The sequence below is a fragment of the Eublepharis macularius genome, chromosome 6, assembly GCF_028583425.1.
Source record: "Eublepharis macularius isolate TG4126 chromosome 6, MPM_Emac_v1.0, whole genome shotgun sequence".
Classification (NCBI taxonomy): domain Eukaryota; kingdom Metazoa; phylum Chordata; class Lepidosauria; order Squamata; family Eublepharidae; genus Eublepharis; species Eublepharis macularius.
The window spans coordinates 78,281,295-78,309,058 of record NC_072795.1 but is presented as its reverse complement, the minus strand read 5'-3'; the positions used below and the strand labels follow the sequence as shown (position 1 = coordinate 78,309,058).

Here is a 27,764-nt window from a genome sequence, read left to right as displayed (position 1 = left end):
AAGAATTTTATTTCACATACTTCATAGATGAAAATATAATAACCATGGTAAGGCACATGCAAAAAAAAAAATACAGAACTTTTAATGAAATTTGTGTAGGATAAACTGCTTCATTGTTCAACCTTAGAACCACACAGTTGGAAGGAGCCTTAGAGACCATTTAATACAACCCTCTGCCCATTGCAGGAACAGCCTAAAGCATCCCTGACAAGTATTCATCCAACTGCTCCTTGAAGACTGCCAATTAGGGGGAACCCACTACATCCCTAGGCAGCAAATTCACTGAATTACTCTTAACATGAAGAGTAATTTTTCCTAATATCCAGCCAGTGCCTTCCCTCCTGTAGTTTAAACCCATTATTGTGAGTCTTATCCTCTGATACCAACAGGAACAGCTTCCTCCCCTCCCCTAAGGGACAGCCTTTTCAATACTTAGAGAGAGCAATCATGTCTCCCCTCAACCTCCTCTTCTCCAAACTGAATATTCCCAAATCCCTCAGTCTTGTAGGTCCCCAGGCCCCTAATCATCCTGGTTGCTCTCCTCTGTGCTTGTTCCAATTTGCCATATCCTTTTTGAAACGAGGCCTCCAGAATTGCACACAATACTCCAGATGAGGCCTGACCTATGTGGTACAGAGTGGGACAAAGACATCATGTGATTTGTTGACATACTCCACGATTTCATTCACCTTTTTTGCTGCTGCATCACACTGACAGCTCATATTTAGCTTCTCATGCACCAGTTCCCCAAGATCTTGTTCACAAACGCTGCTACCTAGAAGTATATCCCCCATCCAGTATCCATGCTGTGCCTTTTTGTTACCCAGGTAGAGAATCCAGTACTTATACTTGTTAAATTACATCTTATTCAAATTTGCCAATTTTTCCATTTGTTCAGATCTCGTTGAACTCTCTCTCTCTGTCTTCAAGAGTGTTTGCTACTCCTCCCAGTTTGGTGACATCTGCAGATTTAATGAATGTGATGCACTGTGCATGGTTCTGCATTCGAAGACAACTCAGAAACTCCAGCTGGTAGAGAAAACTGCAGCTCAATTGCTATCCAGAGATAGATGGGATATGCATATTGCACCTACTGCAGTCACACATTAATTTTCTTTTAGTTTCTGGGTTTAGTTCAAGGTGCAGCTTATTACTAAAAAAGCTCTTCATGGCCTAGAACGCACACGCTTGCAGGACCGCCTCTCATGATCTGCTCTGCTGCAGCAGCTTCAGACATCCTCCTGAAGGCGCCACTCTGAAAACGGGTAAAATTAATGGCTGTCTTTATCTGAGCATTCTCTGTTGGGGCTCTCACCTGGGTGGAACAGCCTGCCAGATGATGCCAGGAAGGCTGCTACACTCTTTATCATTCCACGGAATGTGGAAAATAGAATTATTCAGGAGGGCAATTTTCTAAAGGGAAAAAGGTTGTAGCAAAACAGAACTGGTCATAATGCCATTTTTAATACAGGGAACTGGGCTGTAGTAAAACTGAGCTGTTCCGGAGAGCATTTTTATAATGAGAACCAAATTCTAACTTTAATGTCTGAAAATTTTAGGCAGTTTCCTTTTATTCTTGCACTGTTTATTGTATTATGTTATTTATACTGCATTGTCTTCTAATCTTGTAAAACATTTTTCACATTGTTTGGAATATTACGCTGTTTTTATTGCATCGTCTTCATGTTCTGTAGTCTCCCTTAAGTTCCAATGAGAAAGTAAATTGATCGATCAATCAATAGATGTTTATCTTCTCTTGGTGATCACAAAATCAAGTAATGGCTTCAATATGGGAAGCAATATGAAATACCAGACAGCATTCTTATCATTGCAAACCACAATATTTTTCGTTGTGGGAGGTTCATATATTCATTAAGTCACCAAGGGATGAGATACCCAGCTAGAAAAGGATGTCTTTTGGCCCCTTGATTGTAAAGATTGTTGTGATATGAATACTTTAAAAGATCTAGAATCCATCTCAGGTGCAATTTCCTATTTGCCCCCACACTTCTGCACTAACATCTGTTAAAAAGATGCTAACTGCAGTTCTTGGAAAGTCACAAATTTTATTTGCAAATCCTTGGGACTATTATGAAATATTTTGGTCATCACATTGTTTGATTGCAGTGGGGAATCATATACTTGCCACATAAAGGATTTCAACTGAAAACTGCAAGAAATAATGATAAAAAGTTTTAAATGTTGATTAAGTTAAACAGAACAGACTGAAGGACTAATGTTACTATAAAGAAGGCACAGAACAATTGATGGAGATCAGAAGAAATAGAATGTAAATGGTACTAATATCTATATCAGGAGATAACTAGGAGAATATGTCTAGCAATTATAGGTTTGGCTGACCATATTATTTGCCTGGAGTGTTGTGTAATAATATTTTATTAAAAGGGACTAGGGAAAGGGAAAATTGTGAAAGCCTACTCTGTCTTTAGAGTACAGTATACTTTATTGTCACATGTATATACTTTTGATTAAGGGCCACATATATTGAGTTCTAAAATGACCCCCCTACAGTCATTTCTTTAGTTCCTGCTGTATTAAGTATTTCATCACATTCATGCTTTGTGTTCTCTAGTTCTTTTATCTATAGACTTCTCATTGTACCACCCTATAATTCTCAGTACTCTAAACTCTTGCCAGACCTGGCTTTGATCTTTTTTAGGAGCCTTCTCTATTCCCCCCACCCCTCCCCAATGTTCTCTGTCTCAATCTAAATGTCAGAAATTTTCCAGTAGTAGTGTATCTTCCCTGGACAGCTGAATTTTGTCATTGTTTTGTTTGCACCTAAAAAAAGTAGCAGAAAGGTCCTTTTAAAATCTACACTTTCTGATTTTTTAAAAATATTTTGGCTTCTATGCAACTAGGTCTGCTTATTGATTTCGGAGACAGAACTTCTCCCACACTTTGAACTAGCAGACTCTTGGATTTGGTAGATTTAGTAAATCTAAGTTTCTTTCCCCCACATTCTGCACTGGAGCAAGATTTGAGTACAGTAGCACCTTAAAGTTAGAGACCAACTAGGTTTCTAGGGTGTGAGCTTTCAAGAGTCAAAGTTCCCTTTGTCAGACACAGGGAGTAGAAAAGGGTAGGAGTCTTTAAAGAGGGTGAGAGGGGTACTGTAACTTAGACTGTCAGGAAGCTGGCTATAATACATATTGTGATTAGCTAGATAGAACATGGGTGCAAAGTGTGTAAAATTAGCATCTGTAATGTGAGAAAAATCCTGTCTCAGTTCAGCTCTGGGAGATCCATTATTCCAAATTAGGAGTACTGGCACTTTTTTTTTATCAAAGCAAAAACTACACTTCCCCCCAGTATTTAGCTTAATGAGCATGAACCAGATTCTGTGTATGGCATAATGATCCTATGTATGGCATTATAGATTTGAAAATTTTAATTTAAAATTCTTTCCTAGCCATAGACCCACTGGATGATTTTGGGAAAATTTAGTAACTCTGGTCTTGATCTATCAATTGTAAAAGATTTGGTGCATAGGAGCAACAGGCATGAAGACAGCAAAATATTACGCTATCTGAAAAAATATAATTCAGAAGTGTTATACTAAGCAGAGTTACACCTTTCTAAACCCATTATTAGATGGGGATCTAGGATGGTACTGACAGAATGCTAAAATGAAATAAAGAACTTAATATTAGAGTTAATGTAAGATAATTGCTCTGATTGCTTTTCTTTTTTTACTTGTGGCAGTTGTTTTATTCATCATGGCTAACAGATCTCCTGACTCATTTGTTATGAGCAATTGTGCATGCTACAGCTCAACCCACATGTTAGATGGTTTGCAGCAGGATGCATAAGTATATCTTCTGTTCAGGGAGAAGGGGGAAGACCTGCCATTGGCAAAGAAAAATAAAACAAGAAGGGCAGAAACATGTATAAATCTTCAGAAATCCCCATTCAGAGCACACACTTTCCTTGAAGCGCAAGCTGGTATCCTAGGTATTTGGGGCATCAATATATTTAAGCTTTTCATCTAAACCAAGATAAAGGGCCAAGCTGAAGGATATTCTCTCTTTTAGAACTGTCAACATTCTTTTCTCATCATTAAAGGAATTTCAGCACACGTCTAGGTTCCAGTTATTCAGTACCGTTTGATAGCCTGCTTTCAGTTACATTTCAACAACAGTCAAAGACTATCCTTTTCATATCCTGCTTTTTTTAGGGGGGGGGGGCACGACATTAAAAACTATCCCCAGTCCAGCTACAGGTTCAGCATCTGCATACAAAGAGATCCTCAGAGGGCTTCTGGTGAAAGCTTTGTAAAATTTACAGCTGTGGGGAAAACAAGTTTAAATTGCATTCTGCTGATGCTCAGAAGTTGGCCTAAAATGTTCCCAGCTGAAACAGTTATAGATTTTCTTGAAATGTAAATGGATAATTGGCCTAAATGATAAGACCATAGGCCAATATCACATAATGAAATACTGTGTACAGTTCCGGTCATAATATCTATGAAAAGATATTTCAGAACTGGCTCTTTGGTTCCTGGTGCAGCGTCATGGTGGTCATCGGCAAGAACAAGCATCTGATAAAAGGAGGCAGGAGAGGTGCCAAGAAGAAAGTGATTGATCCCTTTTCAAAGAAGGACTGGTATGATGTCAAGGCGTTCAATATTCAGTCAAAACATTGACAAGACATTGGTTACCAGGACCCAGGGAACAAAAATAGCCACCAATGGACTTAAAGGCCATGTATTTGAAGTAAGTCTTGCTGATCTACAGAATGATGAAGTTGCCTTCTGTAAATTCAAACTGATTACAGAGGATGTGCAAGGAAAAAACTGCCTGACAAATTTCCATGGCATGGATCTCACACGTGACAAAATGTGTTCAGTGGTCAAAAAGTGGCAGACAATGATTGAAGCCCCCACGTTGATGTCAAAAACTACTGATGGGTATCTTCTATGCCGTTTCTGTTTTGGCTTCACCAAGAAAAGAAACAACCAGATTCGCAAGACTTCCTATGCTCAGCATCAGCAGGTCCGCCAAATCTGGAAGAAAATGGTGGAAAGTATGACAAGAGAAGTACAAATAAATGAGATCTGAAAGAAGTTGTCAATAAGCTGATCCCAGACAGCATTGGTAAAGACATAGAGAAAGCACATCAGAAGTTTATAAAATTGTGCACGGAACATAGAGTAGAGAGAGTAGAGTATGGAGTAGAGAAAGAGAACTTTTTCTCCTTTCCCCAAAATACTAGAATTTGGAGACTACCAATGAAGTTCATGAGCAATAGTTTCAGGATAGACAAAACAAAGTACTTTTTTACTTAATGAGCAATTAAGTTGTGGAATTGGATGCCAGCATAGATGGCTTTAAATGGGGTAAGAGGATTGGCCCATCAGTGGCTATTAATGATTGTAACTAAAAGAAAAACAGGGTTGTACTTACCTGTAACTGTTGTTTATCGAGCGGTCTTCTGCGCAGACATGTATGGGATCTGCGCATGTGCAAACCAGCCACAGACGTTCCAAAGTTCCTAGAGGCATGAGATGCTCACCTATCCTTTTTGTTCGCTTTCCCCCCAGGCAGGGCTATAAAAAGCAGGGTGAACAGCTCCCTCCCTCAGTTCTCTAAGCCATTTGTGCAGAAGGAAAGTAAGAAAAAAGACCTCATGGCAGGGAAGGGGAGAGGGGTGAGGACAGGGTTTCGTAGGGTTGCCAGCTCCAGTTTGGAACCTACCTGGAGATTTTGATGGTGGATCCTAGGAAGGCTGGGGTTTGGGGAAGGGCTGTAGCTCATAATGTCACAGAGTCCATCCTCCAAAGCAGGCATTTCTCCAGTGAAACTGATCTCTTTCATCTTGGGATCAGTTGTAATTCTAAGCTCTCCATGCACCGCTTGGAGGCTGGCAACCTTAGTTTCTGGCAATTTTTAGAGTGGTATGTTTTAGGTGGGTATCCATGTTGTTCTGCACTAGAGAAGCAAGATTTGAGTCCAGTGGCACCTTAGAGACCAACAAGATTTTCAGCTTTCGAGAGTCAGGTCTCCCTTCAGACACAAATAGGAATAGAGAGACCCCTGAGCCTTTATATATCAGCCAAAAGGTGGGTGGGATATTACAACGGAGGGCATCAGGAAGGATGTAAAGGTACAAAGCAGCTTGATTAGATGGGGAGGGGGGGTGTAGTAAAGAAAGATGTGGATGTAAAGGTATAATGCAGATTGATTAGAGCAGAAATTAGAATCCTAAGTCTCAACTCTGCACCAGAGGATCTATTGTTCTGAATTTGTGAATGAATTCCATTTTATCACTCTCACTTTTAAATCTTCCTTTGAAGCTTCTCTGTATGAGTGCAGTCACTTTTAGGTCAGCAATAGAATGTCTTGGAAGATTAAAATGTTCTCCCACTGGTTTTTTTAGTGTTCTGATTTTTAATGTCAGATTTATGTCCGTGTATTCTTTTACATAGAGTGGTATGATGTCACTTCCGTGCTTTCCCTAGAAGTGATATAACACTGTTGCACCAACATTTTTTAAATTCATTGTCCTCCCACCTGCTGAGGAAGTGGCAGTGAGCTGCAGGGGTTGCCGGCAGGAGGTCTCCCACCATATAGTGGGAGACTTCGTTCTTAGATATGTGAACACTCAGGATGTTTGTGTACAGAATTTTCAGCATCTGGTGGTCTGAGCCTTTAACTCTCTACACAGTTTGCTAGAATTTTATAGCCTGTAAGAAAATGCTCCAAATCTATATTTATTTTCCTTCCTTAAGTTAATAGATTTAAATAAAACAATGCAGTATACAAGCATTATATGGAAGAACACCAACACTTTACTTAGTTTGAATCTTCAGCGTTTATTTTGTCTTTGCTACAGAACACAAATTAGAACAACTTTCTGATCATGAATGCATCCACTGAACCAAGTTCTATGGGTTTTGCAAGAACTTCCAGGCTTGTGTTTTGAGGACCTGGATTCTAGAGACTGGCACTGCAATCCTTATATTTTTATATTCAATCTACTTGCATCATGAATAGAGGTGGGCACGATCCAAAAAAAATACTGATCAAGCTGATCGTAGATCAGTGCCGGCGATGAGCCTGAATTAACGATCCACACCGGTCATCTCCCGTTTCCAATCTGTGGATCATGGATCGTGAAGGCAAAAGCGGAGGGGCGCCCCGCTGTTCCCAGCGATACGGGAACGGTGGCTGATGCCGGCGGCATCTGTGTTTGTCTGTCTGTGTTTGGCCATCAGAGCTGCCTATCAGGGTTTACAGGGATGAGATTGGAGTGCCCATGGCTACAGAACACCCCCTTCCCCCTCCCTCCCTTGGGTGTCTTCTCCCAGCTGGTGACTGCTTTGCTGCTCCGTGGTTGGAAGGAAGCCCTGCTGATCAAGGCAAGCTGGGCTTCTATTCGGGTTTCCAGGGCGACAGAAGGAGGGCAAACACAGCTCAGGCATTCCCCTGGCTCCGTTGCCAGGGGAATAGATCGCTGGCGCCTGAGTGTCTGGCTTCCTGATCCGAGCACTATCGCCCTGATCAAGCTCCGATCCAGCCCCCCTCCTGACCGCTGGATCGTTGGCCGTGCCCGAGGACGATCTGCTGGGTCCCAATCGCCATTATTGTGGGGGTTTTTTCAATCGTAATGCGGATCATGCCCATCTCTAATCATGAACAATAGAATGTCACTGAATCAATTACCTTAAGTGAAAACTAACTGATTTAAAAGGTTTGTGTACTACATTCAAACTAAAGGACTCAGATATAGTTCCCATTGAAAATGCAATTTTTCCTTGCCAACTATTCCTTATAGCTTCATTAACAAAACAGGACATGCATACTACTTAGATTTGTGCTGATCATTGACCAAATAAACTTGATTGATTGATTGACATGCACAACAAGGAGGGGTGAGTGAATTGGAAGAAACTCTCATATTATAATAATCTTACTTGAATATAATCCTCTTGAGTCTGTCTTTTATCTCCTGTTTGGTGAAATACACATCCAGTGGAAATTCTAAGTGAGGAGTACTGCTGAATTGCATGGCTCCCACTCTGACCTGAAAGCATAGAAGAAGACCCTTAAAGCTGATTTAATTGTACACAACTTTAACAAGACTAAATAGGACAAAATAGAAATGGAACTAGTTAAACCCCTCTAGTAACTACTTGCCAGGATTTCTCAGGTTTCCTACATTTCCACATATCTATAGAAAACAGAGTTGTACTGGCCTGTAACTGCTGTTCATCGAATGGTCTTCTGTGCAGGAAAACATTGGGGACTACACACGTGCAGACCAGCCATGGAGATTTCCAAAGCTTTCTAGAAAATTAGGTGCTCCACTCTTCTCTTTGGTGCTTTCCCACAAAAAAAATCACATGACCAGGAGGAGAGGTGCTATTCCTTCAGTTCTTTCCATGCTGCTACCAGAGGACCCCCCCCCCCCCCGCCCGCAAAAAAACCGTAGGTTCCAGAGAGTTCACAGTGGGTCGGACTGAAGAGGGAGATGTGTGCCTGCACAGAAGATCACTCGATGAATAACAGTTACAGTCAGATAAGTGCAATTCTGTTTTCATTTTTATGGCTCTTGTCCAGTCCCACATTGGGAGAGTAGCGAGCTCACTTATTGAAGGAGGAAGAGCATATATAAGAAAGAGCATTCCCTTCCTTAGAGAAGGAAAGGAGAATGCCCCTTCTAAATCATCTGCAATCTGCAGTTTTTAATAAATATATCTGTTAAAAACCTTTTTCAACAATTGACTCAAATGTTTTGATTTATTATTTCAACTTCACATACAACTATAGATCAAAGATGTAATCAATGCATGTTTGTTGCCACAATTCTGTTCCATCATTAGAAATTATAGAAGACTTACATCCAGAGGAGTTAGCCGTGTTAGTCTGAAGTAGCAAAATAGTAAAGACCCTAGTAGCACCTTTAAGACTAACCAACTTTACTGTAGTATAAGCTTTCGAGAACCATCGTTCTCTTTGTCAGATGCATCTGACGAAGAGAGCTGTGGTTCTCAAAAGCTTATTCTACGATAATTTTGGTTAGTCTTAAAGGTGTTACTGGGCTCTTTACTAGAAGGTTTACATGCACTGAGAAAGAGAAGACAGATTTCTTTTTGTCAAGTCATTCCCTTATTACCTATCACATGGACTCACCTTCTCTGGACTGATGTCCAAGGCATTGCAAAGCTTCATTGCTAAGTACTTTGACTTTTCAAAGCTTCCTTTACCAATACTATAGGATCCATCTAACATAAACAAGATATCCACTGGGGCAGAGCAGTTCATTACTGGAAAAAGACAAAAGCATTTCTGTCACAACAAAGAGCAGCAATATTAAACAGCCAGATAGTGTCTGTGAAGAAGAAGAAAAAAAAGCAGGCTGAATAGAAACAAATATTTAACTTTGCTTAATCGTTATAATAATAAAGGAAGGTCCAGGAGGCAATAATAATTGAAATTCACATCTTATAAACATATTTCATTAATTAAACAAAATAAAATTGTTCCTGATTGCTAATGTTCACTTTCATTCAACAGATGAACCTTCCTTTGATCTAAAATCAGCTGCTTATGCTCTGCATGCCTGTGCTGACAGAGACCAGATAGCTGGGTATGAGAAGCTACGCTTTTTCGGCCGTGGCCTGTGGATTTCCTTGCCCTAGCAAGTCTCTTTCCCTGTGGTCTTCTGGAAATGAGTTTACTCTAGGGAACATTGTGTTTTTGTTTAATGAAGAACTGGGGGTGGGAATTATCCAGTGTTTTATTCTGTTGATGCTATTGCTGATTTTACTACTTTAAAAAAAATCACTGCCGTTTTTAGAAGTTTTATTGTTATTTTAAACTTTGTTTTTATTCTTCTGTTAGCAGCTGAGAAATCTTTCAGATTTTAAGTACCTATATAATTGTATAATGTTTTAATTGTATAGTGTTTTAATTTTATTTTTGGAGCTACTTTGTGTGCTATTTATATGAGGAAAAATTGATATAATGGATATAAATCTTCTAAATGATTAATGATTGGATTCTAAAGACCAGAAGCTGTGAATTAACTGCTTTCAAGAAACTGCATAGTGATTACAGCCAAGCAAATCAATAATGTGTATAGCCTTCTAGCCGCATGGTTCATACCACGACTCTAAATTCACATGGTTCATTCTTATTATTACCATGACTCTAAATTCTTACATCATGATTCTTTAAATTGCTGAATACTGTAACATATTTCTTAAACCATTTGATGTGATTAACTTGTTTCTCCATGCAGTTACAGGTGCTAGCCCAAGCTACCATGTGTATCTCTGGAGCAGTCAGAAAATTTCAGGAGCAGGTTCTAAGGAATGCATAATTCATAATTCAAAAAAGTATCTGTTAAGTGCCATACAGCAGAATGTTGTAGAGTTCCATAGTGTTTACGTCTGCAGAGGTTATTCCATTACAACATGCACAAAAAGCAATCCCCTAATACATGCTAAATTTTAAAAGACACAGACAAGGGATGTTGCAGAGGCTCATCCAGCATGGGGTATAATTTAGGAGTAGTGAACCTTGCTCCTGGCTGTAGTTAATGATTTTTAAGGTATCACAAAGCCCTAAGATTCTAATAAAGTCAACAAATCAAAGACTTCTGCAGTTTGACTGAAACAAGTTTCGCATAACCAGTTTCATACTAGCATCAAGTTTTCCTGGGACAATGTCCTGGCGTTACCTGAGCATGCACAAACCTGTCTGCATAATAATTACTAGCTGACGTGACTGTATATGTGCCAAAGTGGAGGGTTCATGTTTTCATGGAGTCAGATTATGCTAAGCATGTTCTCTCTGTGTACAGGGAGGGTCCTGTGAAAGTGTGCAGAGCATAAACATGCCTTTACAAATATGGATAATCAACTTTCAGTTACAACACAAATTGTGTGTCCTTGAAGTTGCTCTTACTACACAAATTAATTGGAGGAAAAAATATCAGTCTCAACAATCTGGTCTCCAATGAACCATTCCTGAGCAAAGCAATTAAATAAGTGGTGACTGACCAACTTCAGGGATTCCAGAATGAAGTGGATTGTTTGGATCCATTCCAGTCTGGTTTCATGCCTGGCTATGGAACTGAAACAGCTTTGATTACCCTGGTGGACATCGACAGGAGGAGTATGACCCTGTTAATTCTCCTGGACCTCTTAGTAGCTTTTGATACCATTGATCATGGTATTCTTCTGGACCACCTTTCAAGATGGGGACTAAAGGTACCATTTTGCTGTGGTTTCAGTCTCAATTCAAAGGTAGGTTGCGGAGTTCAATGCTGTGGGACTGTTGCTTGGTCCCTTGGTCTCTGGCCTATATGATTCCACAAGAATCCTTCTCATCATCCATGCTTTCAAATATCTACACAACTCCATTGGGAGAGGTTATCTGAAGATTTGGCTGAGTTGCCACACATATGTGGATGACACTCAGCTCTATTTCCTCCTTCCTCTCCGACCGCTCGTAGTTTGTGCTGACAGGGGGGCAGAGGTCGACCCGGAGGCACCTCACTTGTGGGGTGCCGCAGGGGTCGGTCCTCTCGCCCCTTCTGTTTAACATTTATGTGAAGCCGCTGGGTGAGATCATCCGTGGTTTTGGGGTAAAGTACCATCAGTATGCTGATGACACTCAGTTGTACATCTCTACCCTGAATCACCCCAATGATGCCCTTAACGCGATGTCCCGGTGCCTGGAGGCCGTACGTATCTGGATGGGGAGAAGCAGGCTCAGACTCAACCCTTCCAAGACCAAGTGGCTGTGGTTTCTGGCGCCCCGTTATAGCCAGCTGGTTCCATCACTGACTATTGGGGGCAAGATTTTAGCCCCCACAGAGAGGGCTCGCAACTTGGGTGTCCTCCTGGATGCACGGCTGTCGTTAGAAGATCATGTGTCGGCCGTGGCCAGGGGGGCTTTTTATCAGGTTCACCTGGTTCACCAGTTGCGTCCCTTTCTGGATCGGGACGCCTTGCGCACAGTCACCCATGCCCTCGTTTCCTCCCATCTGGACTACTGTAACGCTCTCTACATGGGGCTCCCCTTGAGGACCACCCGGAGGCTACAATTAGTTCAGAATGCGGCCGCGTGGGCGATTATGGGAGCGACATGGCGCGCCCATGTAACACCTCTCCTGCGCGAGCTACATTGGCTTCCGGTGGTCTTCCGGGTGCGCTTCAAGGTGCTGGTTACCATCTTTAGAGCGTTCCATGGCTTAGGGCCTAGGTATTTACGAGACCGCCTGCTGCTACTGATAGCCTCCCACAGGCTGGTACGCTCCCACAGAGAGGGCCTCCTCAGGGTGCCGTCGGTCAAACAATGTCGGCTGGTGACCCCCAGGGGGAGAGCCTTCTCTGTCGGGGCACCTGCCCTCTGGAATGAATTGCCCCCAGAGATACGTATGGTCCCTGACCTACACACCTTTCGCCGTGCCCTTAAGATGTTATTATTCCAACAAGCGGGGCTGGCCTAAATGTGTTTTAATTGAGTTGTCCTGTTCTGAGCTAAATTATCCAATATGTTTATATTTTATATTCTTACTGTTTGATATTTGTATGTTTTATTTTGGCTGTACACCACCCTGAGTCCTTCGGGAGATGGGCAGTATAAAAATTCAATTAAAGTTAAAGTTAAAGTATCTTGCACTCCCAGCAGATCCCTGAAAGGCTATAGAAACTGTGAACAAGTACCTGGAGGCAGTTTTAGGACTGATGAGGGCTGACAAACTGATACTCAGTCCTTACAAAATGGAGGTACTACTGGTGGGGAAAATGTTTAACCCAGGAATTGGTAGATCTCCTGTTATGGATGAGGTTGCACTCCCCTCAAAGGAGCAGGTTTATAGCTTGGGGGGAGATGCTGGACCTGGGCCTCTGGTTAGATAAACAGGTGGCAACGGTGGCCAGAGGTGCCTTTCATCAGCTACATCCCTTTGTGATGGGGGGGCGGTCTTGTCAATGTGGTACATGCCCTGGTAACATGCAGATTAGACTTCTACCAATGTGCTCCTTGTGAGGTGGCCATGGAGACTGTCCAGAAACCATAGTTTACAGAATGCTTTGGCCAGAATGTTAACTCAAGTTGTAGGGACCTTATCATCCCAGTCTTGTTCCATCTATACTGGCTTCCAATTTGCTTCTGGGTCCAATTCAAGGTGTTGGTTATTAGCCTTTAAACCCCTATATGGTTTGAGGCCAAGTATACCTTTAGGGCTGCCTACTCCCATATGAACCAACTCAACCATTCTGGTCATCCTCAGAGGCTCCAAATCGAGAACTCCTCTCCATCTGATGCTAGATGGGCAGCAACCTGAGAAAATGCCTTCTTGATCAAGAAACTCTGGAATTCCCTCCCCAGGGGGATTAATCTTTCTCTCTCTACTGCTGTCTTCTGCAAGCAGGTGTGGACTTTGTTGTTTTCTTTGGCATTCCCTCACTAACTCTTATTAGCCCTCTTCCCTGTTTGGGTGTTTATATGTTTTATTTAATTATTTTAAATGTTTTATATATAGTATTTGTACTTTAAACATTGTTTTAATGCCAAAATGTTTTAATATTTACCATCTTGGGAACCCTGATTTGGGTGGAGAGGCAGCACAGAAATGTTTAAAATAAATAAATAGAGCCAAGAAAGCTCCTGCCATAATATCCCCCTTAAGCACTGCAGAGCTCAACCTCCACTTCTTCCAAGATCATACTACAAAGTCATCAAGAAAAGTCCTCATACCCCAGACTCTACAGCAACACTTTTAAAAGTGGGGGACTTGACTGCCCACAAGACTGGCAAAATATTTACAGAACCATCTCAGGGCCAAGCTACACATGACGAATGACACTTGAACGGCAAGTGGATTGAGTGGAGGGCAAGTGAACAGGGAGAAATACACTTGCCGTTCAAGTGTCATTCGTCATGTGTAGCTTGGCCCTTAAGCAGAGTTACACTTTTCTAAGTCCACTGAAGTTAATAGGCTTAGAGGGTGGAGCTCTGCTTAGGATGGATTTTTTAATAGGCACACATTGATTACTATATAGCATATATTATAGGGCATTTTGTTTGTATTGTATTTTTTTACTTAAACTGTAACTCAAGTCCTTGGGAGGGGAAAATTGAATACAAATGGAGCTAAATAATTATATTCTAATTGTGACGTGCAAAAATGTCACATTTCAAAAATCTAGAAGCAGATTTGATAAATGATAAAGCAGAGAATGATAAATGGGAATTTTTAATAATGCAATCATAAATTACTTTTTTTATTTCTTGAGTATCTTTCACATTATCTTCCAAGGCTGCGTATCGTTGCCCCTTTAGGCTTGGATTTCTGTCTAGTTAGCAGAGATTAAAATCAGAATTTTTCTAACAGATTAAATGGGATTGAAACTTTGGAAGTACTCCTTTGAGTAATACCAAGAAGTGTGCAGTAACTTTGTTCACTCTTCTCATTGACAGTTCATCGCATCCCGTATTTGACCTAGAAGATGTTTCAGCAACAAATGATAATACTGGAGCTACAACTGACAGAATCCATCTGAGGGAGATGGATTCTGAGCTTTTACTGACACACTGTCCCATTTGCTTGACCCCCCCCTTCAAACAACCAGAATCCTTGGAATGTTTTCAAATTCACACAGGGTGAGCATCCTTTTTTGTTGACCTGTATTTGAGATATCGCAAGCAGAAAAATTCACCTTTCCAGGCAAAAAGGATGTCAAGGTCTTGTTAGATCTGCACAGGCAAGAAATGGCTAAAGGATTGAAAATACTATTGTTCCAGTAGACAGAGACAGTCATTAGATGCCAGTTTTTGTTTTTTTTCCCACAGGAAATGCATTCTACTGTTTGCCTCCATTCTACTTAGAATTTACCACCACATTATGGTGTTCACTCACTGCAGTAACTCGTGGGCCATATCAAAACGTAATGATGCGTGCAACTACTTAGAAAACAAAGTAGTGGATTGCCTAAAATATGGCATACCTGTGCAGGATTCATGAACAGACCTATATTTAACGTCTTCCTGTATTATTACATAGCAAAGACCCTGAGTGTTGGAAGAGACAGATCAAGTTCTAATTAAAACCCAGACTTCACTTATGTGATAGAACCAACAACAGGTGATTTAAGAAAAGAGTGGAGGGGGGAACTGAAAATATAGGCCTGCAGATTGGCGTGAGTGTCTCTCATGCCAATCTGCAGGCAGGGGGGGAAAGGCATTGGAACTATTTTTAGCACAAGGAAAAAAAACTTACACTGGCCAGCTGCTGAAATTTTCTCCACCATTTCCTGCCTGATGTGTAATTCTTGTATGCTCCATGACACAAATGCTGCAGGATCAAATTGTTTTCAACATTTTCAGTCAATTGCCACAAAAGTATTCTAAGAAAACCATTATTTATTTTAGAATATAATTTCCTCAGGAGCAAGAATCTGTCTATGTTATCCTTATAATAGTAAGTGCTACTCACACCAATGGCAAGGAATAAATAATAACCTCCAAAGCACTGTTGTATTAGATGATTGTTAGAAAACACCAAATGAAAAACAAGAGATGTCACAATTTGGATTGGAATAGGATGGTTTGTTTCCTTTTTAAAAAAAGTTTCAATTTAAATGAGCATACAAACAGGTACGACAAAATAGCATCCTAAACCTAACAGCAACATAGTAAAGAGTCCAGAAGGCCCTTTAAGACTAACCAACTTTATTGTAGCATAAGCTTTCGAGAACTACAGCTCTCTTCATCGTCTGTAATTCTCGAAAGCTTATGCTACAATAAAGTTGGTTAATCTAAAAGGTGCTACTGGACTCTTTACTATTTTGCAACTACAGACTAACATGGCTAACTCCCCTGGATCTACCTAACAGCAGAAGCTCACAATTTAATTATGTATAAGGCATACAGTTACAACAGAATACCAGCAATTGCAGAGCTTCCAAAGTAAAAAAATATCTTGCTATAGTCAATAATATTAGTGGATGAAATGGAACTGAAACATGTCTTACTCTGTATCACATCTCTATAAAATCCCTTCTGTGTTTTCCCCCAGCAGTTCAAATGTATTTTGTCAAGGTTTTAAAACTTTGGTTGTTTCCCCTAGGATTAGTAGAAAGCTTTAGCAAATTCTTTAGTGATTATTCATTACAGGGGCCGATTCCACACTACCTTAGCTCCCGCTTTTCTTGTGCAATGATTGCTCCATCTGTTATTGCGCATTCTTCGCTTGTTTGTCCACATCACTCTTTGAATAGCGCTTCTCCTGCGCAATCCGTTGATCACATCCCCTTTCAAAAAGACGAGTAAAGGGGCGGGAAAAACCCCGAACGGCTCCGCGGTTTTTTTTTTTTAAAAAAAGGACAAATTGACGCTATATCGACGAGTAAGCATCCTGGTTCAATGGTACGACGACACCATTAAGATAATATATTTTAAAAAATCACCCGAGACACTTACGATGAGTGCTCGGAACATCACAGCCTGCATGCTGGTTGAAATCATCCGGGAATGGGTGAGCAGTCACGATCACCTACAGCAGCATCCCACAGCAGAGCTTCATTTTGTCTTTGGAAAATTGAAATCTGTGCCTAACTTGTCGGCACAGTCCGTGTCGGGGCGTAACATGAGCCATGATTTCAGTATCATGTGGATGCCCCCCCCAATATATAAATTGAATTAACATATGAAATTGTTCCTCTGATATTTGAGGTCTGCCGGCTTTTTAAAAATGAGATTAATATGATGAGATGTCGCCATATCAACACGGTACTCTTATTTTTTTAAAAAAGGGGTGGGGACAAAGGCGGAGAATTACTCCTTAATTGGGAGGCGGGTCAAGAGAGGCTCGGAATTCAACGGAGGGCAGTTATTCATCAAAAGATAACCCGCGGCGAAAGTGCAATGGGCTGTGGCGACGCCATGGCGAATTAATGATGGCTTTGGAGACGATGCATGTGAACAGATGAAGGAATGGCGCTGCAGAAGTGAAAAACTGCCGCAAGAACAACAGTAGTGTGGATTCGGCCAGGGTTTGATGCTGTCTCAGACTGTGACATATTTTTCTTGAGCCATGTTGGCATCTCGTGTTCTGTCAGATTCTCACGGCCGTAACACAGCAGGAGAAAGGGTTGAAGGTATGTTGTATAATTCAAAGTGAGAAGAATGAGAAAACAGGATGACGAAGTCATCCACCCCACTGTGCTGGAATTGTGGTATAATGTAAGCACTAACAACTAACAGTAACCCTAAATAGAGTTCATATCAGTGGGTTTAGAAGGGTGTCATTTTGATTAGGGTGTCCTAATAGAATGGCTTGGTGCACCTCAGCCAACATCCGATTCATGATGACTAGCATGGCATAGTGCTTGGTCAGGTATCTATGGAAAAGAGGAATGTACAAGTGGCATCCAGATTTATGCCCATGTGGGTAATAACAACAACAACAACAACAACATTTGATTTATATAGCGCCCTTCAGGATGAGTTAACACCCACTCAGAACGGTTTACAAAGTGTGTTATTATTATCCCCTCAACAAAACACCCTGTGAGGAGAGTTCCAGAGAGCTGTGACTAGCCCAAGGTCACCCAGCAGGCTTCAAGTGGAGGAGTGAGGAATCAAACCCGGTTCTCCAGATTAGAGTCTCGCACTCTTAACCACTACACCAAACTGGCAATAAGGGTATTGCCTTATTCCTTGTCTGACAGGTATCATGGCATGCCCCTCCTGCATTGTATTACATAATTCTGCAATCTATGGCCACTAAACATTCACCCTCTGGTATTTAACAATTATAAGTAAAGCTTTACCTTGGGAAATCAGAAAAATGCAAATTGAGTCAAACAACAAGAGGCTCATGGTTGAGGAGACTGGGGGAAAGAAAAAGGGAAACATTATTGGAAAAGCTCTAAATAAATATCTTTCTGCAAAAAAATAATTAATAAAAATGCATATCTTGACCTCTTAAAGCATTCAAGGTGGAAGAATGTATCTATTTACAGTAGCTTAACATACCTTTACTGAGGATTCAGGTTTTTAATTTAAGATCAAAGTAAAACTTTGGTATTACTCCACTGAAACTGAAGAGGGGCAAGAAGAGAGAACAAAATATTGGACTTTCTATAAGGTTTTTCCTCATCAATGGGAAGGAAGATATTCTGGAATGAGTTACACCTCATACTCCACAGGCAAATGTTTTTGCAGTGGCTCTACATCTGGCTAGTGGGTAAGCCCCAGTTCATACTTGCCAAGCTTCAAGTGGGTGGGTAGAGTACCAAGTGTGAGTGGAATTACTTGGGGACCACCAGCTAGATTCCTCTCTTGCTGAAGGCTGCATCTGCAGACCTGTAAGTGTTTGACTTATAGCCCCTTATGAAAGTGGAGGCTGATGTCCAGGTTGCTGCCTTGTACTATCACTTCAATAGAAACATGGGTGGAAAAACACAGCTGAGGAGGAGGATGCCCTGTTGGCGCACACTGTGACTCCCTTTGGAATCAGTAATTGCTAGATGTCCTTGGCTAAGAAGTTTATTTATTTATTTAATAATATTTATATCCCACCTTTCTGCCCTCATAAGGGCCACGAAGGCAGTTAACAAATTAAAACATACATTTAAAACCACATTTTAAAATAAATAAAACCTCCATGACAAAGATTATCATGATGAAGACAATGACAATGGGCTGTGATCCACCTTGTGGAAGTGGACTAGGCTAATATACCTTTGTTTCCAGGGAAGTTGCAGTGAAGGAGACATTGTCCCTTTGGAAGGGGCGTAACTTTCACCTACCGAGAACAGAACACTCTAAGTCATATCTTGCTGATGTGGTGGCCTCCCCATGGGGGAGGGGAGGGTTTAGGAGAGTGGCCCATCTCAAGAATTGTTGGATATGAACTTGTGATGTAAGAGTCCCCTTGTTCTCTGTATTGAGACAGGGATGCCATTTGTCACCTAAGAGTGTAGTGGCAAAATCTCTGGAAGAGGCTTTCATGGAAGAAATAGAGCACCTCCCTGATTCCAGGTGATGAGATTTTTTTCCTGCAACATCACCTACTGAATGCTTTTTATGTTGCTTCACAGATGCCCTTGGTTGAATTTTTTGGGATGCCAACATGACTGCTATTGCCTCTTGAGGGAGATCCATGCTGTTTCCAGGGCCTGCTTTTCATTTGCCAGGTAGAGCCGGAGTTAGGGATTTGGAGAGGGCCCTGAAGAAGGAAGTCATGAGCTGGAGGGATGATCCAGGGAGGTCTTGTTGACACTATGAGCAAGTCCTAGAAACACAGTTGTCCTGCCAATGTAGGGAAATAAAAACTGCCCCCTCCCCTGTGAATCCTAGTTAATGTTCCCAGTTGTCAGGGGTATCGGTGGGAATGTGTATAACAGTCTTTGAGGCCACAAGCTGTGAGCACATCCTCCTCTACTGTTCCCTTGGTCTTGGAACTTGGAGAGAAAACTGGGTATCTTGTGATTGCCTGGAGAGGCAAAGAGATCTTTTAAGTTACAGGTAACTTGAAGGTGTTGGACTTGTAGGGAAACTTCTCAGTGAAGGAGGAGATGGACTTCCTTATGCAGGTAATGGGAAGTTAGTCTTCTAGCTGACCTCATCAGCTAGAAGACTAGCTGATGAGGTCCCTTTATCCAGAACTGAAAGGCTAGGTGCACCAGTCTGATGGCTCTGAAACTCCAACCAACTTTTGCTGTACCTTGCTTGGAATGGTTCCACATGCCATTTAATAGTGACACTGGGCTTCTTAGCCATACAGGTTGGTCTCTGTGGTTGTCTTGAACCTGGGGGGTGGGGGAGGAAATTTCTTTTATGAAGTAGTCCTTTGTGCCCATCATAGAAATAGTATGCATAACCCTTTTGGAGGGGAATTTGGCTGTGGCTCCACTGCTGGATGCTGTTCTGGTGAGGAAGAAGGAGCCCACTGCAGCAGGTGTGAATGGCCCCTTGCACTATATTGATGCTGGAAACCATGAGTCCTAGCAATCACACGAGGTTAATCAAGTCAGCAGAACTGTCTCGTCGGAGAGGAATCCTGGCCTTTTGGATATTCTCTTGTCCAGGAGAGAGATCTTGTGATTGTTTTTGTCTATATATGTTTCCCTCAAGATTTCTCTCTTTTTTGGATAGGCAATCCACTTTACAGATTTAGCCATAGATTGTGGTGAATTATGATATTGGCTGTAAGGGATCTTTCAGAAATTGCATGATATCCAAGGTGGCACTGGCCACGAAGGCTGAGGATTTCTTAAATATTTTTGGCAGAGTTTGTCTAAGTTTGACCTGACCTGGAAGAGGTCATTTTGGGAGCTGAGCTCTCCTGGCTGTGACAAAACATCCTCATGGTTTGTGCTGAAAAGGCACCAGGGTGGAGAACCATCACACCTGAAGACTTTTTGGAGTGTTTTGACATCTTTGGTTAGCCTGAAATGCCTCCTCTCTCTCTCTCTCTCTCTCATTTGCAGAGAGCTGTGGAAGTTCATCCAGTGTGCAGCAAGGTAGGGCATGGATTGGGGCTCCCTTCCTAGCTGGATGTGAAAGCACTGCAAAAGTGCTGCCTGCTGAGAGAGTAGGAAGTGTAACCTGTTTCAGGATACCTTCCTCCAGTAATGGAGAATGGTGAAGAAAATGATGCCTCACACAAGAGGTTCAGGGCTCACAAGCTGGCTAGATCCAACCCAAAATATTGGATTGAAATCCTGAGCCAGAACTCCAATTTGACTTTTTAATTGAGATATTTATTTAGAAACATTTTGGGTCTCTGGATTAAAACACAGCAAGCATCTGTTTTGCAGTTCCTAAGAGGAACATGCAAAGTATTTGACTGCAGCGTTAGGTTAAAGTCTGACTACCAAAAGAGTAAAAAGCTATTTGCTTGTATATATTCCACAATTTCAAAGACATCCATTTTCTTGTTGTAAGTCATGTATCAGCTTTGTTTTTAATTTTTAAAATTTTAATTTAACCTGTAAAGTACAGATATAATAATTTGGATAAACAAAGTCATTAATTCATATGATCAATAAAGCTAAAAATTACCTATCAGATCATAAATATCTAAAACATCAATTAAACTATTATGAACGACCTACCAATGAAGACAATGTATAATACAATCATTTAACACAAATACCAATCCATTAGCCAAATCAAAATAATAACCATTTTTGGTAAAAGGGATTATGAAATATGAAGTTTTACCATGTATCAGCTTCTTTTTAAGCACGAATCTTCTAATTCTGCTTTGAATAGCAGTGGCATTTTTGAACAAACACAGATGAAGCTCCCATTTAGCTGGGCACTGCCAAGTTTACTGTAACACAAACTGTTTAAACTGAGCAAGGAAACCATTGTCAGGAAACCTATACTCAAGGCTGCTCTGAGAATCGTCATCTGAGACTCTCATACAATACAGTATGTACACATTCCTTCACTACCATCAGAGTTTTAAGTATCAGGCTTGAGCCACTGTAAGCTTTAGCTTAGAATGTAGGGAGGGGATATATTAAAGTCTGTGACTGGTGCCTCCTTGCTGATCAGTTCCTGCTAGCAGGAGCAGCTACTGCTCCTGTTCTGCTGGCAGATAACAGCGGTCTGAGCACAGCCTGTATCTGGATGGCAGTCCAGATGAGAACTCAATGCATCAAGCTCAAGTTTATTCAGCCAGGATGCTTGCAGAACTAGAACAATGAAAGAACAAGCTTTAGTGCCATTTTTTAGCCTGAACATATCCGTATTTGGTACAGCTCTTTCCCAAGCTATCAGGAGGGCCTGGAGTCTTATCCTCTCAAATTGTACATTCGACATGGCATTTCTGCCTCTTCAGACTGCCAAGTGCCTTTGAGAAAGCTTAATCTTGCTTACCAACCACAATTAACCCTTCCCCCCACCTTCCATTTCAGGCCAGAGAAAACAGAGTTGCACTTACTGTAACTCCTGTTCGTTGATGCCTGCTGTGCAGGCACACATGGGCACTGTGTGTATGCAGACCTGCCGATTGGTAGGTTTTTCAAGCTTTAGTCTGCTAGGGGACGTTTGTCTCTCCAGTGCGCATGCGCAGCTTTTCACGCCTAACGATACTGGGAGACAGTGCCCTCTCCCCTCAGTTCCTCCTAGCTGCCGGTCCACAGGTAAGTACTGAACAGCACAGCGAGGTAGGAGGGAGGGTATGTGTGCCTGCACAGAAGGCATCAATGAACAGCAGTTACGGTTCGTGCAACTCTGTTTTCATTGTCCGCCTTCTGTGCAGTCCCACATGGGAGACTAACAAGCTCCTTACCTTGGTGGTGGGTGTGCCTCTCATCAAAACAAAGAGTGAAGGATAGCTTATCCCACTTCTGACTCCCTTCTCTCCATTAGGTCCAGGGCATAATGCTTGATGAAACTCTCTGCAGACTATCATGTTGCAGCACTGCAAATGTCTTGCAATTGAATGCCTCTCAGGAAGGCAGCCAAAGATGCTTGGGACCTGGTGGAATGTGCATTCACTTCCAGAGGACATGGTAAGTTAGCCATTGTGTAACAAGTCCTAATTGTCAACTTAACCCATCTGGCTCAAGATTGTGCTGTAGTCCTCTTTCCCTTCCTAGGGCCAGCATAACATACAAACAACAGTTTTTCTTTTCTCAATGTTAATGTATGGTTCAAATAAAACAATATTGCTCTACGCACATCTAAGGAGTGTAGGATTCCTTCAGAGTTATTAGACGGTTCAGGAAAAAATACAGGAAGCACAATGTTCTTTGACAGATGGAACTGGTTCGATACTTTGGGTCTGAATTTGTTATCTGGTCTCAACTCTACTTTCCCCTGATAAATTTTTAAAAATGGAGGAATCAGACCTCAAAGCCGTTATTTCCCTCAAACATCTAGTGGAGGTAATGGTTACCAGGATTGCCACTTTGTATGAAAGAAATTTCAGATCACAAGTGGCTAAAGGCTCAAACAGAGATGTTGTGAGCTCTGCTAGTACCAATTGTAAGGACCATTGGGGAACTATCTCCCTCACAGGAGGGAACAAATTCTGTAAACCTTTTAAAAATGACTTAGCTAGACTATGAGAAAACACTGTCTTCCCATCAATCTTAGGATGGAAGGTGGAGATAGCAGCTAGGTAAACTTTCATGGAAGAGTTCAAAAGTCCATTATCTTTGGGGGACAACAAAAACTCCAGAACCTCAGAAAGTTGGCAAAGAGATTCAACTTTTTGTTTTGTGCCCATTCACTAAACTGTTTCCATTTGAATGTATATCATTTCCTTGTATTCTCTCTTCTTGCACTGAGAACCACTTCTGCTACCCTCGTGGACAGGCTTCCTTTCCCCTTATATGTCATGTTGTAAGCTTCAGTCTGGGTAGATTGTGGTACCATACCCCTTTGTGTGTCAGTAGATCCGGTTCCAAACTGAACTGATTTAGTGAGCCCCTGTGACAGTCATCACATGCTGAAACCAAACCTGTCTGGGCCAGTACTGCGTTATCCGTATTATGTGGGGTCTAGCCAGTTGTATCTTGCTTATAGTTCTGGCAACTAGAGGGAGTGGAGGGAAAGCATAAAATAAGTTGTCTTTCCACTCTATTTGAAAAGCATCGCCCAAGGATTCTGTCCCTACTCCTCCTCTGGAGCAGTAAAGTGGGGCCTTCCAGTTGCTTTCCGTAGCAAACAAGTCTACCTCTGGGTTTCCCAAACACCAGTGTCAGGTATTTCATGGAAATGGACCATTCATAATTATCCGAGTGGAGTCTGCTCAACCTGTCTGCTACCACATTTGTGGTACCTGGGATGTGTACTGCATGTAGAATGATTTGTTCTCGCACTGCCCACTCCCAGATAGGTATGGCCTCTTCGCACAATCTTCTGGAAGTGGTGCCACCCTGTCTGTTCATAAAATACATTGCTGTACTGTTGTCTGTTAATATCAGTACCTTTTGTTGTCAAACCATATCTGTGAATGTGATAAGAGCGTAACGAATAGCTCCGAGTTCTAGTACAATAATGTGTAAACTTCTCTCCTGATTCAACCATTTCCCATGTGTATTAAGTGAGCCACAACTGGCGCCCCATCCCAAGTTAGAGAGATAATGTTACATCTACTGATGAGGAGCCAAATTCCACCCCTTTCAGTAGGTTGTCGTCATGCCTCCACCAGTCTAATGACCTCATAATACGTCTGGGCAATGAGTAATGGCTCTCAGGTTTATTGTATTCAAAACTATGTATGGATAAATACCACCGCTGCAATCTGTGCATGTGTAACCATGCCATGGGTGTCACCACAGTGGTGGAAGCCATGAGGCCCAAAGTGTTTGCATAAATAATGCTGACTGAAATCTGCAACGAAAGATTGGATTAACTATCCCCTTAATCCTGTTAGCCCTCTCCTGAGGCAGAAGTTCCTTGTTTATGGTACTGTCCAACATAGCCCCAATGAAATGTGCGGTTATTTGTTTGTTTGTTTTCTATTTTTATTCCACCCTCCCCGCAGAGGCAGGCTCAGGGTGGATTACATTCAATAAAAATGTTACATTAAAATGTTCTAGCGGGTGTGAGTGCAAATTTCTTTAAATTAACTATGAGGCCTAGGTTCCTGCAAGTGTCGAGCACCAGTTCTACCTGTTCTTTCAACAGGTCCTCTAAAGACGCTATAAGGAGCCAGTCATCCAGATAAGGGAAGTTGGCACAACCTTGTTTCCTGAGAAATGTGATCACTACCGCCAAGCACTTTGTGAAAACACATGGTGCTGTGGAAATCCTAAATGGCAAAACCTGATACTGGAATATTCTCTTGTTACATACAAAATGTAAGAATTTTCTGTGATCAGAGTGTATCATAATGTGAAAATAAGCATCTTTTAGATCCAACACTGCAAACCACGTATTACATGGGAGCAGCTGCAATACCATATTTAATGTAACCATTCTAAATTTCTTAGTGTTAATGAATTTATTCAGCCCCCTGAGATCAAGGATAGGTCTGACAGCTCCATCCTCTTTCTCCACTAAGACTATATTGGAGTAAACCCCCCATCTCGACTTGTTAGAGGTCACCTCTTGTATAGCACCCTTGTTCTGCAATTCAGTTATCTCGACCAATAGCTTATCAGAAAATGACCGAGGTGAAAAAGTAGGAAGGCTCAAGGGTGGATACGATTTAAACTCAACTTTATATCTAAACTGAACAATTTTCAGAACCCAACTGTTATTCGTAATATCAACCCAAGCAGGGTAAAAGGCAGCCAGTCTGTTGCCAAAAACTACTGGCTGTTTCACGACTAGTCAAAAGGACTTTTGTTGTCCTTGAGTATCCTTGGTCCAAGGATTTTGCTGCCCTTGATGAGAGTGATTGTTGGACCTTCTTCTCTGATAATGTTCCTGCTGGGACTGAGGTTGCTTGTATTGTGTATATGGAGGATACGGATGATATCTGTATGACCATCCTCTATATTAGTATTGGGACCGGTAGCGGTAGCGTTGTGTGGGTTGTTGTTTAGGTGGTAGCACCCTGTAGGATCTGGCTGTTTGTCTATCCTTTTGCTTTTGCGATGGGTAGTTGTCTGTCTTGGAAGAAAAGAGGGTGGATCCTTCAAAAGGAAGGTCCCCAATTTTACTCCTGGTCTTGATGGGGAGTGCCATGGCTTCTTTCAATGGGGAGAAGCCAGGCGTCCTTCTCAGTATTACTGAAGATGCAAGTGATCCGGCTGAAGTGTCAGCTTGTATTGATCTGTTGCTTTGAGAGCTTAAAGGCCTCATCCAGGATCACCTTAGCCAATACCTTGTGGTCCTCGGGCAACTTGTCAATGAAAGTCATTATTCTATTCCATCAGAATACTTGGTAGGCTCCCATTATTGCCATGTATTTGGCAATTTTTACATTAAGGGCAGCAGAGAAGAATAGTTTCTTTCCCAAGGAATCTAATTTTCTACTCTCTTTATCAGCTGGGATCACATGCGTGCCTTGCCGCTGTCTGGCATGCATCTTCTCTGTTACCAAAGATGATGGAGGAGGATGGTTAAATAAGAAGGCACAGATGTCGTCACGGGTTTTATATAGTCCCTCAACCTTTTTGGATGTAGGGTGGGGTGGTGTCAATTTTTGACAAATAGAGTTGAGTAAGTCAACAAACCCTTCAATTATGGGAAAGGCCACATTGGTTGGGTTGCCTGAATAAAGGTGCTGCAGTATTTTGTCTTTTAGTTTTGTGTTCACAGCCAACACTTCAATTTCAAGTGAGCATGCCAGTGTGCATGCCAATTTCAAGTGAGTGTGCATCTGCTCTGTATACAGTTGATAGTCTTCATTAGGGGAGAGTTGCCTCATTCCCAAAGCTGTCTCATCAGGCGATTGTTCCAAAGCTTGGCTGATACTTTGTTCTCGATCCAGATCCCACAGTTGATATGAGAATGCTGACTCTGGTCTGTTGTATGGTGACCTGGAACTGTGAGCCGGCTCAAAGGCATCAAAACCTGATGTGATGGAATATGTTCTGTACAGGTCACCTAAGTCTAATCTAGTTTCGGAAGATTGATGGGAGCAGGAGTGTTGAGTAGGGGGGATAGTAGCTGTGGCTATCTCCTTCCCTCATCCTCCATGATCTGTCTGGATCGGATCACTCAGGTAATTCGCCCTCCTCTGCTGAGGAATAATATGAGAGTGAACAGGAGCAAAGTGACCGGGTTTGGGGGCGATCCCATATTGGTTCCGACTCCCTTTGCTCAACCAACGGTTCTGTATGTTTTGTTTTCCTCTTTGCTTTCTTGGGTGGTGGTTCGCAAAACTCTGAAGAAGCTGTCTTCGGTTCCGTAGGAGGTGGTTCCACATTCCTTGGTTCCAACTCCTTCAGTTCCAAGTCTGTTGGATTTGCAATCATTGAATCCGGTCCCATAGAATCCAGTAAGTGCTCTCCTCATCGCTCAGAGCGTTTCTTCTTTTTCTTAATCACAGCACCCGATTCCAACTTCGGGGGTGATTTTGATGGGGCATGCTGAGTCAGACTCAGTCCCCAGCGTATGAAAGCGACGGTTCCAAGTTGGATCTGAAGTCAAAGTCAAAGACTGGCTCGAGGATCGTTGGATTCAAGCTGGTGACTTGGTCTCCGAGTGCACAGAGGTACCTGTGGAGCGATCTCCATCTTTGGAAGTAGAAGGGAAGGGTGTCTTTGGGGGCATATCAGAAGCCTTCATAGCCTGTTCCCATAGGAGGGCTTTCAGTATGGCCGCTCTCTCAACCTCAGCCTTGGAAGTAAAAATTTTACAGTGTTCACAGACCTGTACATTATGCCCATCTCCCAAGCAGCCTAAACAGATGGAGTGCCTGTCCATCTTTGTCATCTTGGTCGCACACATTGTGCACCTTTTAAACAAGGCTGTATCAGTCATTTTAGATCCATTTCTGTTTCTTTCCTTTCTGTTCCTCTCCTTTAGGACATAGGCGGACAGTAGAACCTTCTCAGACAGTGGCAAAGAAGGAACTGAGGGGAGAGGGAACCATCTCCCAGTACCGTTAAGTGTGAAAAGCCGTGCATGAGCACTGGAGAGACGAGCACCCCCTAGTGGACTAAAGCTTGAAAAACCTACTGATTGGCAGGCCTGTGCACACAATCCCCACATGGGATCGCACAGAAGGTGGACAGTGAAAATGGCTTTTAGGAAAGTCCTACTATCTCACCCTTTACTTGATTAGCATTATACATTTATTAGCATACACTCACAGTTTCTTGAATTTCCATAACATAGTTGGAATAATGATACCTACCT

General features: G+C 42.0%; 1 protein-coding gene and 1 pseudogene across 4 annotated transcripts in view; one reads left to right on the top strand and one right to left on the bottom strand.

Annotated features, from left to right (window-relative positions):
* Positions 1 to 27,764, bottom strand: part of VWA2 (von Willebrand factor A domain containing 2) — a 73,954-nt gene that overhangs the window by 37,436 nt on the left and 8,754 nt on the right. For all 4 annotated transcript variants that reach the window (XM_054983096.1, XM_054983097.1, XM_054983095.1 and 1 more), the window contains exons 2-5: positions 17,813 to 17,872; positions 15,259 to 15,333; positions 9,156 to 9,289; positions 7,937 to 8,046 (exon numbers count right to left, since the gene is read on the bottom strand). In XM_054983096.1, coding sequence (XP_054839071.1) covers positions 7,937 to 8,046; positions 9,156 to 9,289; positions 15,259 to 15,333; positions 17,813 to 17,861 — 368 coding nt within the window. In that variant the 5' untranslated portion in view covers positions 17,862 to 17,872. The remainder of the gene's footprint in view (positions 1 to 7,936; positions 8,047 to 9,155; positions 9,290 to 15,258; positions 15,334 to 17,812; positions 17,873 to 27,764) is intronic.
* On the top strand, positions 4,520 to 5,308 carry LOC129331929 (40S ribosomal protein S3a-like; annotated as a pseudogene).